Source organism: Cyanistes caeruleus, chromosome 17 (genome assembly GCF_971803275.1).
Source record: "Cyanistes caeruleus chromosome 17, bCyaCae1.hap1.1, whole genome shotgun sequence".
Taxonomy (NCBI): Eukaryota; Metazoa; Chordata; class Aves; order Passeriformes; family Paridae; genus Cyanistes; species Cyanistes caeruleus.
In genome coordinates, this window is record NC_141717.1 from 12003168 (window position 1) to 12023642 (window position 20475).

Consider the following 20475-nt stretch of genomic DNA (forward strand, 5'->3'; position numbering starts at 1 on the left):
ATCAGGCTTCCTCCAAGTGCTCCAGGGCTGGCTGCAGAAATAAGCTTTGAGCACTTCTCACTCAGTCTGAGCTGGTGATTGTTGTCTGTTCCCCAGCTCAAACAGATTCCGCAAAAAACATGCAGAGGTGTAGAAGAGGAACTAGAAAAGCAGAGTTTTACCTCCACAGTATTCATTTGTTTCACCCCACAATCCCCAAACAGCACCAGGACAAGCTCAGCTCGACAGGTCCATTCCAGAAACTGCTGGAGAAATTAATCTGGATTTTCATGCACCTACAGGATGAGCCTTCACAAGCCCTGGAGATGACGGGCTTCTCTACAAAACTCCCAAAAGAACTGGGCCTTGCTAACCTATCATTATTGCTCCCTGAATTTCTTTACAAACAGCACCTCTTGCCCTAAGAGCTCCCCCACCTCACACTGCAGCAATCTCAAACTGGGGCCAGGTTTTCTTCTCCAGCACAGATTTGTAGCATTTAACAGCAAACCTTCAATTACCACAGTGCATGACCGTAAAACTTGCTCAACTGGAAATGTTCACTTATTTCTAACCTTGCCTGCAGTTGTCTTCTTTCTTTTGCCCCCAAAGCCATCTCAAGCAGTGTTCTCCTGGAACCTCTGTGCAGCCTGCCGAGCACAAATCTAAATCGTAAGTCAAAATGATTTAAATTATATGGAAATATATATCTCTCCTTCAACACCAAACTGGGAATGTGGCTCCTAATGGGACATCACTACACATTACTCATAAGGCCAAGACATGTGGCATTTCCCAGGCAACATGCACATTCTCCTTTTTATGCTGGATGACTGATAAGCAGCCATCAGGCTTTTCCTTTTGGGGCTGTGCCTTCCATGTGCATAATTTGAGTCCTTAAAGTGAACCCCTTGATGTAGATTCCACCTGCCTCAGAGAAGAAAAAAAAACATAATACAAAAAAAAAAAAAAAAAAAGTCTTGGAAATATATAGCAACAAGAAACTGGCAGGACAAACTCACACTCCCACTGTGCCAAATTGCAAGTTTAGTAATTCTGTTTTCTTCCCGCTGAGAGGAAGGTGTCATTAGCTGCTGTATTTAGAGCCACAGAAAAGGTTCTTGGAGCAATCCCCAGCCTTCCTCTGAAGCAGGTGGCTGCTGACCACAGGAGCTCTCTGCAGCTGGGGACCTTCACCTTCATCTGCCTGCAGTCACTACCTCCATTTGAATGGAAAGGGAATAAACAGGGCAAGTGGCACTGTATGAAGAGAAACCCTCAGGCTGTGCTGTCCTCCTCGGGGCTGGAATTCATCCCTGCACCACCAGGGCCACTTTAAAGCCCCTGCTCTGCATAAAACACTCTTGGGTGCTTTTAACTCGAGAATAGCTTTCCCTCTGGGAGAGGATTTCTCCTCTAGGCCAGTCTCTGTGGACACCCATTGAACCAAATCCTCATTTCTAAAGATTACTACAACAATTCAAAGAATCGTCCTTTTACTCTGAGAGCCTTGGAAAGGGAGCACAAAGGCTTTGAAAATACCCTGCAATCGTGCAATGTGCACCTGGGCTGGAATCTTGTCTGCTGGCAGCATTCCTACAGGCTTTTGGGAATGCCAGCCCACCAGACCACGAGGAGAAGCGTGCCCATCCACTGCTGGAGGTTTTCCTGTGACAGAGGAGGAATGGCATCGAGCGGGGATGTGATGGCTCGATGGGGTTTCAGATAAATAAAGATACAAATCCATAACCATAGGGGGTTTTTGTGATGCCTGCAAGGAGGAGGGAGGGGAATTGTGAGGAATTGCCCCTTTGGTGTGGTAACCAAGGCTGGGAGCACCCTGTGGTTTCCAGAGCTGTTTGGGATGGTGGAAGCGAAGACCACCTGCACTGACAGAGAATTGGGAGAATCTGTGCAAACATTCATTATTTATAAGATAGCTGTCCAGAGGCAAATTGCCTGGAATCCATTAAAGGGAGAAATCCCAGCTCCCTCTGGCAGTTGCCTGGCACAGGCCTTTTCCACTGGCAGAAAAAGGGAGGGGAAAAAAAAAATCACTTTCATTTCTAATTAATCTTCTGGTATATAATACTTTTAATTACAAGGGGAAAAAAAATCCCGTGTGCTCTTTGAGAGAGGAAGGAAGGAGCCAAAAGCGAAGCAGAAAGCTCTGGCATCTTGGCTGTAGTTCAGACTTTGTCTTCTTTAAACCTGAGGAGCAGGTGAGCCCCAGCTCCTTCTCTCCTCATGATGTGACCAGAGCCCCCCAAAGCTTCAGGGGCTGCCCTAGAGATGAGGAGTGGGACCCTGTGTGTGCAAACTTGGCAATCTTCCCCAGAAAAGAAAATCCAGGTGAAAGCGAAGCAGGAAGGAAAAATACTGGAAAAATGCTTTGGACAGAAATGAAGCAGACTCTGTTGGACACAGCATGGGCAAGAAAGGAGAGAGGCCCAGGGAGAAAGAAATACAACCCATACATTATCTCCTCAAATTAATAACCCCCCAAAAATCATTCCTTTCTCAACCCCAAATTTCCTATCCCTTCTTTTTCCTAATGTCTCTCTTCCCTGCATTCATTATTAATGCCACTGGGGGTACAGATTTGCACTTTGGTTTCTGAAAAATTAATTCAATGATTAAAATTTCAGTCTCTGAGTAATGAAAGCAGCTCAGGCAAGCTGGAGATGCCCCTTTGCAGTCTGAAGGCCTTTGGGGTGCTGCCCACTTACCCTCTGCATGAGAAGCTTCCCTGTAGACCTGGCTCAAGGGGGGAAATATGGTAGGAAAATGTGGTTTTAAGTTGATTAAGTTCTGGTTTTGTGGAGAAGCCATTTCAGTGGAATCATCTACCAATTCTGTATTCACTGCAGAAAGTTCTTCCCCAGGTTCTTCCAAAGCTCAAGTACCCGTGGCTTTCCACATGACCCCTTGGATAAGGGAAGATCTCCAAAGAATGTAAATATTAATCAATGCTGTATATCTGTCACTCACTGACAGGCTGATTTCAGGCTCAGAGACTTTTAGTGTGGCTAGTGAAATTTTCTGTGACACTGTGCTTAAAATGAAAGAAGAGTAGAGAAAGGTTCTCAGAGAAAGACATCATCTCAACTCACAAAAAATATCTATTTTCTCATCTGTACCCACGCCATCAGCAGAAAGAGCAAGACTCCAGGAGCCTTTTAACTGGTGAGGAAAGGGCAGGTGACACAGCACCCGCCCCTGGATGGCAATTCCACCTCATTCCAGAAAAACAGAAACTCCCACAGCAAATTCAGTATCAGCTCAAGGAAGGTCCTTTCCCAGCCTGCAGCAGAGCTACCCTTCCCACCAGCTCCATGTCAAAGCAAAAAGTGGGCAAAAGACCTGCATAATTCTCCACCCTCAGCTCCCAGCACTGTTATTTTTATTTATTTTAAAATAAATGTGAGAGGGATGTCAGAGCTCTGAGCAGCACAGGGAGCCAAGAAGCTCAGAACCTTCTCCAGACTGAGACTACAGAAGGACAGGGAAGGACTGGATTTAAACTTACACATTCCAGTTTCATTCCTAAGGTGTTAAAAAATAGCAAAATAGAACAAATACACACAAAAACCCACCTTGCCTTTTCAATGGCATTTTGCTTCGAGGCTTCCTTGGATTTTTACTTAGTGGAATAAAGACAGCTGAAGTGAACAGAGTCCTTGGGAAGCAACATCCTGGGAATATGGTGGAATCTCAGGGCAGCACTGGCAGGACATTCCCCACCAGTCAAAGCAGCACTGCTTGTGCTGCCACCATGGGGAAAAGAAATGGACAAAGAGGAGCGGGAAGCTCTGCCAAAATCCTCCATGGGCAGGAAAGTAGCAAAGCTGTGAAGCTGAGATCTGATTTTTCTCTGAAGCAACAGGATTAGTGACAGCCCACATTGCACTTCACCGGGGTCATGAGAACTGAAGGAACACTGAGCGCTGACTCAAAGCCAGCTCCTGGATTCAGACGCTGTGCAGCTGCTCCTGGAATATTTTATCAAAGTTTCTATAACTCTGCTGAATTGTGAATTTTTGGGGGGAGAACCAAACGTCTTTGGTAGCTCCAGAAGAACACATGCTGTGTGTATCACCCTCACAGCGCTACCAGGAACAAAAAGCAATGCACAGAAACCTATTTTTCACCACATTTGCTGAAACTTTGCCGGGTGAATGCGCAGAGCATTGGCTGCTTGGGAAACTCGCTGCTTTTCTTCCTCAAGATGCAGCTTTGTGGAGGTTTCTGAATATGTGGGCTTTTTTGTGCTGTTCAACTCTTGAAGTTATTCTGAGCTGAGCCTTTAGCACTCGGCCCTGTATCTACAGGGCAGACAGAGTGTCAGGACATGCAGGATGAGCTCCCTCACAGGCTTTCATGTGCCAGCCTTCCCACCTCAGGACAGGTTCATTCATCTTGCTCTTAAGAGTCCAGGTGGTTTTACTGAACCTGCAGCTATTAAATTTTCCCTTCTGAAGAGGCTCCTGAGCAGGATCCATCCCAGCTCGATGCGCTGGGGGCACAGCCCCGACGCTCTGCGCAGAGCGAAGAGGAAATGGAAATGCTGGAACAAGCACTTTGGCACAGCTTCTTGGCTGGGCTAAAGGTTTATTCCTGGGATGCTGCTTTCCTGCAGACTAAGGAAAATTAAATTTAGCACTTTGCAAATAAATAGGTTAGGGCTGAAAGGACACTATTTAGGAATTTACTGCACACAGCAGCCTCAGAGATTATAGATCCATCACCGTCTATTACCTTGCTAGTTACTGCTTCCACTCTGTCTATCTTCCCTACTTACAGTGTGGTCCTTTCATCAGGTCTTTTTCTGTTCCAACTTGAAACTGTCATCACTCTAATGGAATTATATGAAAAAAAAAACAACTTTAGGCTGCAGTGACTGCCAAAAAGCCAAGGACAACTCCTGCGCTTCTCCAGGACAACGCGGTGAGATTCCTGCCTGACAGAGACATGCACAGATGTCTGACACCCCCTGAGCAGCACAGCAAGAGACAGCTGTTTACACCTGTGTCCAGAACCTCTGGGCCTCCCTGAAACTGTCAGCTGGGCCTTTTCAACACCCACCACACAGGAGGCTGCACGGGGACCAGCAAACTGACAGCTGATGGCAAGCCTTGCTGCAGATTCATCATAGCCACACGTGGCAGTCACCAAAGGCACCGACGCAGTTATAAACCCCACCTTGTGCTGCTCTCCACTCTCGACTTCAGAGAAAAATCATCTGCAGACAGCTCCCTCTCCAGGGTCGGATACGTCCTGGAAATGCAGAGTGACAGCCAGCACATGGAACACTCCCCAGAGCCTTCCATTAAGACAGACAAACCCTTCTCTTAAAGGTTTAAATTTATGGCAGCTCCCCAGAACACAGCTGAGATGGAGCTGCTGTTATCAGCTACCTGCTTTAGCTGAAACAGATTAGGGACAAATTAAAAATTTCAAGCCTCAGTTTGATATATTCCCTCCAAGATACAGGCAGACTGGTTTGTTTTCTTCTGGAAGCAAAAGATGCCATCAAAAGATAATCTTGGGAGCTACCAAAGCTGGAGGTCATCCTCAGCTCTCAAATTCCCTGCTTCTCCCACGATGTGATTTAGCTACAAATCCTTATAAGAAAGATTTGATATAAAATACTTTTCGGAACTTCTTCCTCAAAGGACATTCTCATGCAATTGGCAAAATAGAAAAGACATTAGATACAAAGGCCTAAACCAGCTCTAAGTTACCTGTTCATAGCACTAACTCTCACATGGGGCAGCAGGAATGGTTTTTGTGTGGAGTTACAATGGTTCAGGGACTTGCCTATGTGAAGCAAATGTGAGAACAGGAGATGTTTTTCTACCATTTCCATGAATGTGAATGAAGGCAGCTGATACATTATCAAATCCTTAATATTATCCTTGATATTAAATTATTAGAGCTGCATCCATGTGAAGTATTAATTCCTGAAGTATACAGAAGGTAAAGAGCTGAGCTGCAAGCACTATTGCTCTATAGTGTCAGGTAGAAACCCACCAGAATCCCAGCAGTCAGTCCTTGCACAAAGCTCTCCAGGAGGATTTTCAGGTCACTGCTGCATTCTGTCACTGCTCCATGGACACAGCAATATTAATGGATTGACACTGCAGCACTGATGGGACGTGTTGTGACCTGGAGAGCCCATGTGGCACATCATGCTTCAGACTCTCCAATGCTGCAAAGTGCATCAAACTCTCAGAAAATGCCACAACTCAATGCCTGATGTGCTTCCAACCCTCTCCAGCAGTAACTGCCCCCAAACAGTGGTAGGATGCCTTGGAGCAAAGTAGAAGGTACACTCGGTAGTTCTTATTTTTGCTTTTCTACAAGTGGTTTCATAAAAATAAATACCTCAGTTTAGGTGAGGGTCTTGGGGAAAACCCAAGCACAGTCCAGACTGGGATCCCATGAAGGAGGGCTGCCTACAAAGCTCTTATCTTAAGCTGGCAAGCCAGTTTGAGAGAAAGCACATTAACTGGTTTATGCTGTGCCAACTTCATGGTTAAGAACCATGTAAGAATTGAGCTTTTAGGCTGTGAAGTGTGGAAGAAATACAAGGATGACAGAGGAATTGTATGGCTGTGAGATGCTGGCTCCTGTCTCACTCCTGATGAGTGTGACATCCCTTTGGCTGCCAAAGGGGACCTGTGACCATGACACCCCATTCTCTGCTTCTCACTCGTCCCTCACTCCATCCTTCCCCCTCACCTGCCAAACGTGGTGACAAAGAGCCAACCACCTCATCACCCAAACTGAATTTAGGCTGAACTCTTTCAACTGAAATACTACACAAAGGCACAACACAGGCATTTATATTCACAACAAATAAAGGAGAAGACCTTTATTAGGCCAGACACACTTTCAGATGGAAGCAATAGCTATTCCAGGGCCACACCACCATGGGAATCTTTTGCCATGTTTCTATACTTATGAACAATTTTTATGCACACAAACACACATTCACTTCCCTCCCAGAAGGTCATAAAATCTTCTGCAGCCAAGCACAGGTAGTAGCTGTAACTCCAAAAGGAGAGATATGCCCTAATTATATTTGTATTTAAACAACATGCTGCTTACTGAAGACAGAAGAGAGGCAGAGACTGCCACCCACTCCCCCTGGTGCCTTTGTGCAGGCTGAGCTGTGCTGCCATGACCTGGCCACTCACATGCTGCTGGGTGCTTTGCTGGATCTTACCAGCTGCACCTCAGAGCTGTTTTTCCTAGAGGTCTTCTCACAAACCTGTTGCTGGAACACACAGGGAAAAGGTGAAGGAGTGGTGCAAAAGCCATCTTGAAGTCCCTGGGCAAGGCTCTCTCTGCATGCCCTCTGCAACACCAACCAGCCCTCACAGCCTGCTGAAGAGGAGCTTTGGGGTGTTCATGGGGAATCACAAGTGGAGGAAAGGCCCACAGGGATTGCAGAAGTCCCTGACACCATGTGTCACACAGGGATGGCACAGAAGATGATGCTGTGACAGTCTTGCTCTGGCTGAACGTGCTGCCTTGGAGCAACACCTGCACAGAGGTGCAGAACATACCCAAGGCACAGGAGCTGACCTGTCCCATCCTCGTGTCCAAGGACAAGAGCAGAGACTGTGGAGCAGCCAGGGAAGACGGCTGAGATGCAGGGTAGCAGAAACTCCAGGCTTTTCCCCCACAAGAGGATAAAATCCTCCTGCAATTTCTGCTCCTTTTCATGTGCAGCTTTGAACAGAACCATATGCCAGCGACCAGCGAGTTGTGGCTTGCTGACACGGCTCTGCATGTTCTGCAAAATCACAAGAGAGCAGCCAGGGACAGTAACAAGCGTGCATCAAAAGCTGCTTTGCAAAACACCCGTTTCATGTGTGCTGCAGCGAGGCTTGGTATTCCCCCATTGCTCAGGCTCCAAGGCACTGCCTTCCCCTTAAAGAGTGCTGATCACACAACCTCTAAGTAGAACATCTTTTCAAACTACCAGAGACTCAATTAAATAAATAAATAAACATTTTGGAAGATATCTAATGCCAGCTGGAGGTGGTGGGCACCCACAGAAAAGGGAAAGAGCCCCTGTGGTGCCCCAGGCCCCTCAGGATGCACCATGTGCCAGAGGGACAATTTCCTGCAACCATTGCTGTGCAAGAAAAAGCTGTCTGCCCTGGTTACATCTCCAAGCCATCCACATGCAGCTTCCCCAAAACAGGACATTTTGAACAGCTTCCCAAACCCCTGTGAGTCCACAAATTGTAATATCCTGCAACCAGGTGAGAGGTTCAGACAAAACCAGGCTGACTGACCTAGAGCCACGTGGCGATTCAGTGGCAGAGATGGGAACAGGGATCCAGGAGGGGTTTTGCTTATGTTCCCTCTGCTTTATCCCCTTTTTTAACACTGTCTTCGTCTCCCATTGCGTAAACACATTCCTGCCAGCCCACACAGTCCTTTGTAAGCTGTTCAAACACAGCAGCAGGCAGACACAGACATCCTCCTCTCCCGAGACCTCCCACAGGGACACCGGGCACAGCCAGCCACAAGAACCACTCTTCTTCAGCAAACTGCAGTCAGGAGGGTGCTGGGGACGTGGTGGTGGGGAGAGAAGAGGGAGAGGGTTTTATTTGAGCAGGTAAGGCAGCCAGGACCTGCTCTGCCTCCTCTGTGCTGGGCAGGGCTGCCCGGCTCTGCCCCATGACACAAGGATGGAGTCACAGGCTCCTGGTTGGGGCACAGGCATCACCTGCCCCGTGTCCACCCCATGTCCTTCCAGAGCCACACACCTTGCCACATCCATCCTGGATGTGCACTTCCAGCCTGGATGCTCTGGTTTAATTAAATTCTTATCAGTGACCTGTGCTCGTTGATGGTGCATGTGACTCACCCCAGAAAGCACAGGCTGTCACTCCTGTTTCATTAAATAGGAGATGTTTCAATGAAGGGGATTTGAAGTGAGATAAATTGCAAACTTATTAAAAAATAGGTGCATTCCAGTAATTTTGTTACTTATTGTTACTGCAGAATCATTTAAGTTGGAAAAGACCTTTAAGATGATTGAGTCCAACTGTAAATCTAATGCTGCCAAGGCTATCTTTCCTAGAAGCCCAGGAAAGATGGTGAGGTCCTTTTCAGCTGGGATGGCTGATGCCTGTCACAGCCTGGATGAGGCTATCAGCAGTTCTGACAGTGATGGGGGCTGAAGTCAGGTGAAGAATTTGTGTGGATAACTCGAAAGCTGCCTTTGCTCAGCAGCCTCCTTTGCCAAAGGAAGTGCAGGCAGCGAGGCAGAGCTCATGCCAGCACAAGGAGGGTTCTGTGGGGAGGGAAACCTGGGAATGCTGCAGTGGCACTGCTGTGTCCTTGGGGAATGAAGGAGCAAAAGGAAGGGAAAGTGCAAAAGCAACTTGGTGGTCAGCAGCTGATGACTGCAAAACAAACGAGAGACAGCCTGAAGCTCAGATGGCATCTGAGAGCCAGCCTCGTGTTTCCTGTCCCAAAGCAGACCTGCTTCTGTGAAGAGACAGGTTTTGTATCTGCCTCACCAGGTAACACATCAGTCACTCCAACAGAGAGGATGCACCCATGAGCAAGACAAACCTCTGAGCTTTCAGAAAGCCTCACCCATCCCATTCTCCTGCTAGTCAGGAAAGAGTCTGTCACTGGAATAATGCCCCAATATCATCAATACTAATTACCTCCGTGCCTGGGTCTACCTTGGCAGACTCACAGGCATGGCAGGAAGGGGAGCAAGTGGTGCCAGCAGACTGGAAATGGCTACTGAGCCAGCCTGGCAGGTAACAGGGGAGGGAATTCCCCAGCCCAAAGGTGCTCTGTGCTCTCCACCAGCACCATCCATTTATTCTCAAACAGTCCAGTGACATTGGCAGGAGCATCATCCACCTTGCTCAGTTAGAAGAAGGCTTCAGCCCAGCCTCTTCAGGCCTTTGCTCAGAAATTCTGCAGTCAAAAGGAAAACCTTGTGTTAGATTTTTCCAGTGTACTTGAGATGACTGGCTTCATTAAAAACAAAAGAAGAAAAAGCCCTAATGTGCACTGGGGAATAGGCAGTTGTTCAGGGAAGCATATGCAGTAAGAGAGAAACTGTGTAAGGAAGAAAAAAAAGCATGAAGAAGAGCAATTGGAAGATAGCAGCAAGAATTAAAGTTAGGTCCTAACACAAAACAGGCTGCTACGATATCTGAAAAAAAATTACGTGTGGGAAGTTTAAACACAGGATTTGATGCTGTAACACCATAGGTTGCTCAGCAGCTCCTTTTAGAGGCTGCTGATTAGTGCAGCCCAGGATGGATGCTTGCTGACCCTTCCAGGAATCCCAGCAATCATCCAGCAGGAAGGCACCACGCTCGCACAGCGACGGCCGGCGCCCCCGGGGCTGAGCTGAAATCAAGCCTCCAACAACCATACCAGCAAATTGAAAACAAAACATGAAAATTAAATAACTTGCAATTAGCAAGAATGAGGAGTTAAGAGAGGCCTACAGTCCCTAATCAGTCTCTTGCTGCCTGGCCTGCTCCACAGATGAGGCCCATTGTTAGTTTTGATTGTGTGTGCAAGTGTGCGAGGAGGCTGCTGGAAGAATAGCTCTCCATCGAAATTGTCATTTCCTTCTCCCCTCCAGACTCATCAAAGGTGAAGAGGAGGGGAGAAGATAGAGATACAAAAAGAAACAAACAGCTAGAACAGGCTTCTCCAAGCCACTCTGCTAGGTTTGAGGAGGAATAACTGAACCTGCAGGTATGCCAAGAATGTGGACTCAAGAACCACAGCTCTCAACAGTGCTGTCAGCTTCAAGATGAAACAAGAGCACTCAGGAGAATAAAAGTAATCCCTGCATTAAGCATCCTGCTTTTTCTGAGCTGTACATCATTTACCAGCACTCCCTGGCCAGACTGGCACTCAGACTGTGCTGGAATCTCAGCAGACCAGATTCTCTCTGCACGTTTAACCACATGAGTTTTGCCTCCCCCTTTCAGCGAGCAGTTTGTCAGCATCACTTTGTGTTTAAAAAACAGCCTCTAAGTTCTTTCTTGTCCAATCCAGCCTCACTTCCCTGCTGAAGAAAAGAGAATTAAATTATTGCATCTTGTGCTCACTGCTGCCCTGCTGTGTTTTACACTCCTGGTCAGTACAGAAGAGGACAGTGAGGTGCTCAAGCCATGGGGCAAGGAGGACTGGACAGTTCAAGGTGGTGTCTGTCCTTCCACCACACCCTTCTTCCATTCAATGGGAAGAAGTATCCCATATCCTTTTTACACCCTTATGCTCAGCCTCTGCACTCACAGTGATCTACATCAGAAGCAATTGTTCACTTTTCAGGTGGCCCTGAAGTTTGGTAGTTACAGTTCCCCTTACAGATCTGCAAACTAATTCTGCATTTAACTCCTTAAAGAGGTGTGCAAAGACAGCGTGGGCACACCAGCTTTGCACAGCTTTTTAATTCATCAGGTTGTAGAGAAGCTGTTAATTTTACTTCATTTTATGGCTGTATTACCAATCCAACAGGACACCAATAAAGGTTTTATTTTGCAGCAAGAAGTGCCAGCCCTGGAGCAGGCCACATTCTCAAGCTATGTCAAGATGCTTCTGGTTTTGTTTGCTGTCTGTCATCTAGGGTATTCTCTCTCAAGGAATACAGCTTATCAACCTGGCAATGCTCTTCAATGAACTACTGCTGGTATTTGGGTTTTCATTTAATAATTTTGACAGAAAATAACAACATGGGTGAGACCTGGAATCAGAGAAAATTCTGTGCTCTACAAGACTAAGCACTGAGGATATAGAAAATATCTGTCTAAAGGCAGCCTTGTGGCCAGGATTATTTATGAGCTCAGACACATAACACCACTGTGACAATGGAAAGAGTTTGTCTGCTTTAACTTCCTTCCCAAACAATTTAGACCCAAATAATTTAGGTATGAATTATCAAGAAATCTGAGCACTCCTTTCTAAGCAGAGGAATCTGACACCAGAAAGGTTGCCAACATTGACAATTTCACAGGATCTGATTGATTACCTGTTTAGCCCAGGATCTTTTCTAAGTGACCAGCCCCACATTCACACTGCAACACTGGAAACAGTTTACCTGAAGCATTGAGAATAATCAAGAACAGATTGCTCCCTCTTCTTCATTCAAGTCTTTATTCCCATTTCCAGAGGATGGACTTGAATGTTGCCAAGTACAGAAGCAGCAAAATCATTTGTATACCCAAGCCAAAAAACAAGCAGCATGAAGGGGAATGTCTCTTCCTAACCTCTATGGTAAGGAGCTGCCTTTACACCTCCAAGCAGAGACCTCTGAATGTCCCTACTTAAGGTAAATGTACATATCTAATGTAACACTAGATATTATTATTTGTCCACAAAGATATCTTAACATTTCAGAAAATGCAGTGGCCTCCTGCTCTCAGTAGTTCCTTGAAGTCATAGGGTCTATCAAATAAAAGGATTTCTACTCTTTTTCTTTTAAATTCATTGACTTCAAATGCTTTGGCTGGGACTATGTCCTTGGGCACACAGAAAGAAAAAAGCCTTCGATTTAATTTCTTTCCACTGTTTGTTCATTTGTACAAGTGTCTCCAAATCATCTCCTCTTCAAATTTGACCAGTCTTTCTGTTTACTGAAGGACTTTCTTCATCTGAAACAATTGTCATTGCCTTTCTAAAGGCCTCATTTCCTTACTCCCATTCAGGACAAAGCCAGAGCCAAGGATAAACATCACAATGTACACCTGGCCAGGCAGTGACAGCCTGATCTGCCACCTCCTCATTCCGAGCTGGATAAGCTGATCCAGACACTCCCCAGCAATGTTTGTTTGTTTGAACAGGTATCTTTAATGGCTTGTTACAAAGGGAGTTGAGGCAGCTCCTGGATATCTGATGAGTGGGCTGGTCTAGGCACACCATCACACAGAGCACAAAGTCTGCACCACGGCTGGACACATCTAATGGAGCAGCAACAGGAATGGAATATGAAACTGTCGAGTGCCCCAGGAGCTACAATGCATTACAGCTCACAAAAAAAATCAGCAGAATCTAAACTCCTGGTGAGGAATCTGTAACAGCCTTTCCACAGCATTTAATTGAAACAATAAAAAGGAGCAAACAAAGGGGGGCGAGCCCTGAAGGCTGAGATGTGCCTTTCTGCCCACGCACTCACAGAGGGGCTGAAAATCACTGGGACATCCTTCAAGCTGATGAGCTCATCTGTTGCACCAATAGGGATCACAAATAAATACTGGTATGGTTTCATTGGAATTCAGTGCTCATTTATAGATGCAGTCATTGACATTCCCAGCACAGCACTGTGATTAACCCTTTCACAGGAGCTGTAATCCCAATTAATGCAAGCTGCCTGGACACATACAGCAGGTAGATAATAAGCTCCACTATAGTAACAGCACACCTTGGCCAGGAAAACCAAGCACATCTTTCATCTTCATTTAGCTTTGAAGGGGTTACATTACAGGAGCTCCTATTGCATCCCTCACTTAAAATTAAATGCCACCAGCAGTGCTACTGAAATATGCTTTTAAAGTTTACAGCCGAACTACAGAAGCTTGTAAAGTGCCAAGGGACTTCTCTGGTTTAATTATATAGACCCTGTTCCATAAACTGCTTGAACAGAATAAATACAAATAGCATCCATGCTTTGTGACCTCTCTGGGTTAATGAAATGCACACAAACACCCACAGTCTGCTATGGCTCAGAAATTTCACAGCATAAACACACAACCCTGCTAGAAGCTGTAGTCAGGATTCAAGCCTTCATACATATATGAGAACCAGCTGCCTGGACTCAGCAAGGAAATAATTTGTTGTTTATATTCTACTACTATTCAAAGCTGCAGTCGGTGGGAATTGTCTGCGATTTACTGAACAGGGAGAAAGAGTCTGAAATTTTCTTGTTCATGTTGTAATTAGCAAATCTGCTCCTCTTGTCCAGAGAGAGGTGGTGAGATAAGAGAGGCTGAGGAATTCCAAGAATCAATAAATTACCTACTCCTGGCTCTAAGAAATGTGCAGAGAGAGAAATCTGTACTTTTGTATCCCCTCTCCTGCATATAAATTATTTATATTGCCATTTCACCAAGGAGAGTTTCTTTCTACTAAAGACAAGTTCCTGAGCTGCCATTTCTCATGCATGTGGCCAACACAGAATTTTCTCACATTTTCTTAACTTTCTCCAAGTATGCCATCTCTCCTGTAGTAAAGAAAAAACTGCAACTTGTACTGTCCAGCCATGGCATCCAACAGACACCTCCAGGAGTCTGCTGAAGTTTCATTCATTAAATGTTTAACACTACAGGTGTGAGCACAGCTCTCTGGAGGTGTTAGAGCAGCACTGCACCATCTCAACAGAGAACTGTTTTCAGGATTCTATAGCAGCACCTTAAAACCAACAGAATTATTCTCTTCCCTGGGCACAGGGCTTTAATTTCTTACTGTCCTGTGCCCCAGCTCATCCAGAATTCTCCTAAGACCAAGCAATGTGACTGTTTTGGGGATATTTTCCTAGTTTTACTAAAGTTTTACTAGGTGCTATCTTATACATACCCTCACTTGCTTGATTTGTTGGGTTTTATTTGTTTTATTTTCTTTCCTGAGGCACTAAAATAGCAGAATGGGAAAATATTTGTCCTGTTATGCAGAGAAAGAATCTTGCAGCCATCCACACGTGGCACACAGCTGTAGGTCTGCAGAAACAGAACTTCCTCATTTTCTGCTACAGAGTTCCCTCCTGTACTGAACACCTCCAAACCCCTTCATAAAGGAGATTTGCCCTAGGGAGGATCAGTGGGAGGCAGGTATAATTTTAAGTGCTGTTGTGTTTGCCACAGAGAAGAAAGTTTTCCTACTGACCTGTAAACTTGGGCTGTTGGCACTTGAACCAACCTAAATAAAGACAGGACTTAACATCTGGGTGACTTCTAACGTCACACCTCAGCTCTCTAATGCATCTAATGCTTCCAGCTTCATCTGGAAGGCAACACAGCAGAAAAACAACCCCTCTGTCATGGTACAGCCTCACAGCCCACCCAGCCAGACCAGCAACATCACCTGACAGACAGAAGACAGACTGTTATTGCTACTCGTCTGTGCCGTTCACATAAATGGCACTTCACACACACCAGGATGAGTTGCTGCTCAAAAGGGATTCCAATTTACATAAAGACAAGATGATGACACGCAGACAAGCTAGAGGATGGTAAAAAGACATAGGGACATATATCTCATAGTGAAGTAATGATGAGCCTTGATGGTTACATAAGGTTTTATTACTGCGGCATATAACTGATAATATAAAAAGGTGAAGTGCCAGGCCAGATGCCTGAGGTTTTATGCATATATAGTCTCTTCTCTTTACTCCAGACTTTGATATATAAGTGGGAGACCAGATGTCAAACCTCCTACTTTTTAACAGAAGAAAGGATCTTTACTTCCCTCACGAGGAACACTCTGCCACGTAGCAGGGGGCAGTGATTTTCCAGTCTAATCACTGAGAAAGAGCAAATACACCCTGACACGTTGAAAACCATGAACCCAAAGAAGCAGGTGCAGCCAGGGGTGCACAGACCTACCTTGAAAAGCAGGCAGTCCCCCTGGTGCTCGGCATAGATGGAGCTGAGCCTGTACTGGTTCTCCGTGGTGATGTCGATCTGGTACCCCGTGAGTGTGTAGCACACCTTGCGGAACTCCTGGATCTTGGTCTGGAAAACTTCTTTCAGGCGCTGGTTCTTCAGTTCTGCACTTTCCACTTGCTTCTTCAGCTCTGGGTAAGGGAAGAAAACGGGTACTTTCTTATATGTCACCGGCACAGAGCCCTTGTGCTGTATTTATGGTGCTAGCCAAACTGAGTGAATTGAAAAGGTTAATTAAAAAGTGAATTAAGCAGGCAGAGTAAAGAAAGAAGCAAGCTGGATGCCTCTCCTCCTGGCCCCAGCAGACCAAAAGATAGTAAAACCTGGGGAGTAAGGAAAACAGACATGTCTTGGTAGGATGGATTTTTCTTTTGCTCATCCAGTCTTTTAACAACACACTACAAAAATTCAAAGCCATAGCATCCGTTTCCCCACATGCACACGACTTGTTTTCTACACAGAACCCAAGTGAAGGGTGCTCCTCTACACAAAGAAATAGAGTGGGAAAATGGTCCAAAATACGCCTCCCTATGGTTGCATCAGGAGGAAGCTGCCTGCAAGGGAAATCTCCTCCAATGGAGGAGATTTGAGGTAGGTGCTTTGATCTCAAATTGACACACTCAGGTTTTGGGAAGGGGCTTTTATTGTGATAAAAAGCCTGGAGAGCTCCTCTGCCTCTTTGCATTTACTACCTTAACTGGACTAGTCCCTATCAGAGAGGTCCTGGGAGACTGCCTGCCACTCACCCTGTGTTTTATTGCTACAAAGGGAGCTGCCAGTACTGTGAATCCTTCAAGAGGATACACAGCAATTACCATGAATCTTTCACCCAAGGTGCCTTCTGAGTAATTAAACCTCGATTTATCATCCCATTAATTACAGAGATTGGCTTTACTTTAATATACACTAGAGATGTCTCCCAAGTCAGCCTGTTTTATCAACACTGCAGTCCAGGGTTAGGAAAAATCCTGAGAGTCTTTCTAACAGCAAACAAATAGACTTCCCCAGTCAAATACCTCTTTGTCATTCTGAAGTTTAAGGCTTGGTGCTGTGATCAGAGACATAACTGCAGCATTTGTAGCCCATAATGTCTTTAGTTTAGCTAGTTCAGGTCCAGCAGCAGGACAGCAGGAACTTCACAGCAAGGTGACTGCTGGAATATGAGGAATGTTTTTTGGCTGGGTTTATAGAGCCCATACTAAAACATTATCACTTCCCAAGTGAGCTGGAATTTTTTTTTTGCTTGAGTACTTGCAGGGAAGTGTTTGCATTGGCCTCCCAGGCACAGTGCAGGGAGGATGTGGGATGAAAACTGCAAGGCCATGGACTCAGCAGCAACATTCACCTCTGAGCAGCTGCAGGCACACCAGGAGAATGCCAGTCACCTCTCATCTCCTGCACTGCCTTGGTTAGGCACAGTGGGTGGAACAAAAGGATAATTCAATGTGTTAAGTTAAAATGCCTTAAATGCCACTGAGGATGCCCCTGCTCAGAAGTACTTTGGCCTTAATCCAACTCAGTTTAATCCCCAGGCAAGGACAGGAACTCTTTAATGGTTAAAGAGAACAACATGTCCCTTTACTTCTGAGTGAGAGCATCCACACAAGGAGAGTTTACACTGGCCAGCTCCTTACCTTCAGCAAACCCAGCTCCACCTTCCTGAGCAGCCTCTGGTGGCGATGCACAAGCAATGATTGCCTTTACCCTGAGCATCCCCCAGCTGCATCTTGCTTTATGAAAGGAGCAAACCAGTCATGGGGAACATCACCAGTTGGTTCATTAAAAACCTGCTATACAGGGAACCTCCCAGTTGTAGGGGGATGTAAAGTAAGTAGAGAATGTCCAAACCACCCTTAATGGCACAAAGGGTTCTGTCTTACACACAGTCCCTTCTCATGAGCTCAAAAAGGCTCTTTTCTGACCACCCACCTTCCCACTCACAGCAACTTATCAATGTGTGATTAACTCAACCCTTCTCTGGATTATTACAACCCTTTACCCATCATCTTAGCTGTACTGATCTTTGATTAATCAAGTAATCATCCTCTGAAATTGGGAGGTTAATGGGTGGCTCTGACCTGGACATTCTCAGTTTTCATTCAGCTATGCAACTGTTAAGGACAAAATCCTATATACGAAAGTAAAAATTCAGTGACCACACTGCAGTGGTAAATAACATTTCGTCACTGTCAGACACAGCCCTGCCTTTAATATATTGCCCATGTCCAATAGCAATATTTTTTTTCCCTAATAAATGCAGCCTAGCCTTGGAAAAGTAAATCTGCCTCTTCCTGCTGCATCTCAGAGGTTGCCTTTCCCAACTTTTATAACCTTGGAGGTGGATGGCACCCTAATTCATTAACTCCTTGAACAGCTTTCGTTATTTATGAAGAGTTAGTGCCTTTTCCACTGTTTTGTCTCTCAGACTTGGTCCTGCCAGGGACCACCAGGAGCATCCTCACCCCCACCCAACAGTGCTGGCCCAGTTAAACAACCCTCTGACTCTGCAACTGAGTGATGGCAACTGCTTCCCTCCACTACCCTCAGGGTGAGAAAGGGAAAAACTTTGACTACAATCACTCTTTCATGCAAGAAATCTGGGGCTTTCCAGTGCAACTGAAGTACCAGGGAGCCTTCACCCCCGGCTGCCCTTGTCGCCTCCCTGCTGCTCCTCCTGGCCCTCTTTCCAGAGCCTGCGGCAGTGTTGGTGTCCTGGCTGGAGGAATTCATCTGCATGAAAAACTCATCTGCTCCTCAGAGATGCCTTGTGTCAGCCACTGGCACAAGGTGCTGAGCTCGGGAACTGCTAATGGAGATGCAGCTGAATGTGCCAGGGGTGGGACAAAGCCTTGTCATCCCTTCCTGACTCCCTCAGCCATTGCCCAACAGGGATTCTCGAGCTTAGGGACAGGAATAAAACCCAAGCAGGCACAGGGACACGATAGGAACGCCTGATTTGCAGCTGCCCCCAGTGAAAGGTCCATTGAACCCTGACTGTAAAACAGAGATTGCTCTTCCTTTACGCCCAATTAAGCTGCAGTCCTCAGTAGCTCAGCCACAGCTGCTGGTGCCTCCCTCCTGCAGTGTTTATCCCCTGGGAACAATTCAACCCGGGTCTATTCCTGGTTTAACTCGGGACAGCACAGCACTGGGACTGCTCCCCACTGAGGGATCTGCTGACACAACCAAGAAAGCACACCATGAGCAGGATCCACGGAAGAGTAACTTCAGAGGAAGGGAAACTGAGACCTGAGAGAATTCAGATGGGATCCCACTGCTGAGACAAAGCTGTTCAAGATGTCCTAGGATATCGTTCATACCTTTCCAGCATAGTTCTGCAGGTTCTGTGTGATACCAGCCAGCCCAGGCCAACATCTCAGCCACCTTGGGGTGTCTAAAATGGCAAAGAATGTCAATTTTTAGGGTACCTACAGAGCCTCTGCACCATGGGTCTGTCCAAGTACAGACCTGGCACCACAGAGTCCCTGCACCCAGCCAGCAGGACAGCAGCACGTGCATGCATTTGGGGACAGTAATTAATCTTTCTAATATATCCCCCATCAAGTGAAGATGTTCAGCTAAAAGGCAGCTCATTGTTTGCTCTGCATCTGAACTCAAAGCTGTGGAAACGCTAATTCTTAAGCCTCACCTAATTCCGCTAATTCCCGCCAAATTTCTAGCACAGTCAGGAAAAACTGATTTACAAGTCATCACTTGCACAGAGTGCAGCTCAGCTGTTTCAGCTGTGCTTAAGGCACAGCCACAGAGGCCATGGAACAGAGGGAAATCCTTTTGGGATGATGGGTCAGGTGCAGTGGCAGAGCTGGGCTCCAGTGACAGCACTGATGTGTCCACCCCTTTATCTACCACCTACAGAAAACTGAACATCTTGATCCATTCAGATCTTTCCCATTGTTTGGAGAATTAGATTTAATTACATCTTTAAAAGACAGCATTTGAAAACTAGAATCTCTGTATTTAGAGAACCTGTTTGAGTTCCTGCATTTGGCTTTGTTCCACTTGCACAACACAAGTGAGAGAAGTTGCAGAGGCCATGGATAGGGAAGATCACACCAAAAACACCCTTCATCCCAAAGAAGGGATGCCAAAGCATCTCCAAGTTTATGAAACAAATAAGAACTGAGAAAATAAGCATGAGGTTGTGCAGGCCATGTCTTGGTTGGGGTTAACAACTGGCCTGATTAAAATAAAAAAGTAAAAGAGAACAGAGAACAGGAAAATATATAGAAATACTGTCCCATCTCCTTTGTATTCAGGCTGAGAATATGTACGAAAAGTTGCCTGTCCTGAAGAGCTTGATGTGGAAAAAATATCCTCACTGAAATAAAAAATCATTAATCTGTTAGAAAATTAATATTGCCAAATGATTAATTCCTCCTAATGATACTCCTTGAAACACCTTGTATTTTCACACACTTACACTGACTTTAATGAATAATTCAAACTATTTTGGATAAATAAATAAAATATGAGTTGGGCTTTTTTGGTCTCATATTGGAAATGTCACTGCTTTTTATTCCATTGCTTTGAGACTCCTTACATCTGAAACTGTTCAGAGCAGCCTGGAAATACCACAGCTCTGGCTCTTGCTCCAAGTTCAGCCAGGTCAATCAATAACAATTGCAGCCTCTACACCAAAGAAAACCAAATTCACGCTTAGCCTTTTCCGCAGGGAAAGAGGAGGAAACAATGTGACTCTGAGCATGCCAAAAGTGGCATGAAATTCAATGTATCACTACTCTATTCCAGGAAAATACAAATTTGTTCTGCCCATCCTCAAAGATGCCACAAGCTATGTAGCTGCATTAAT

At 45.7% G+C, this 20475-nt stretch overlaps 1 protein-coding gene across 6 annotated transcripts in view; it reads right to left on the reverse strand.

Moving 5' to 3' along the window:
• The window catches only part of MAD1L1 (mitotic arrest deficient 1 like 1), a 346167-nt gene that overhangs the window by 74516 nt on the left and 251176 nt on the right, over positions 1-20475 (reverse strand). For all 6 annotated transcript variants that reach the window (XM_023936806.2, XM_023936807.2, XM_023936808.2 and 3 more), the window contains one exon: positions 15585-15775. In XM_023936806.2, coding sequence (XP_023792574.1) covers positions 15585-15775 — 191 coding nt within the window. The remainder of the gene's footprint in view (positions 1-15584; positions 15776-20475) is intronic.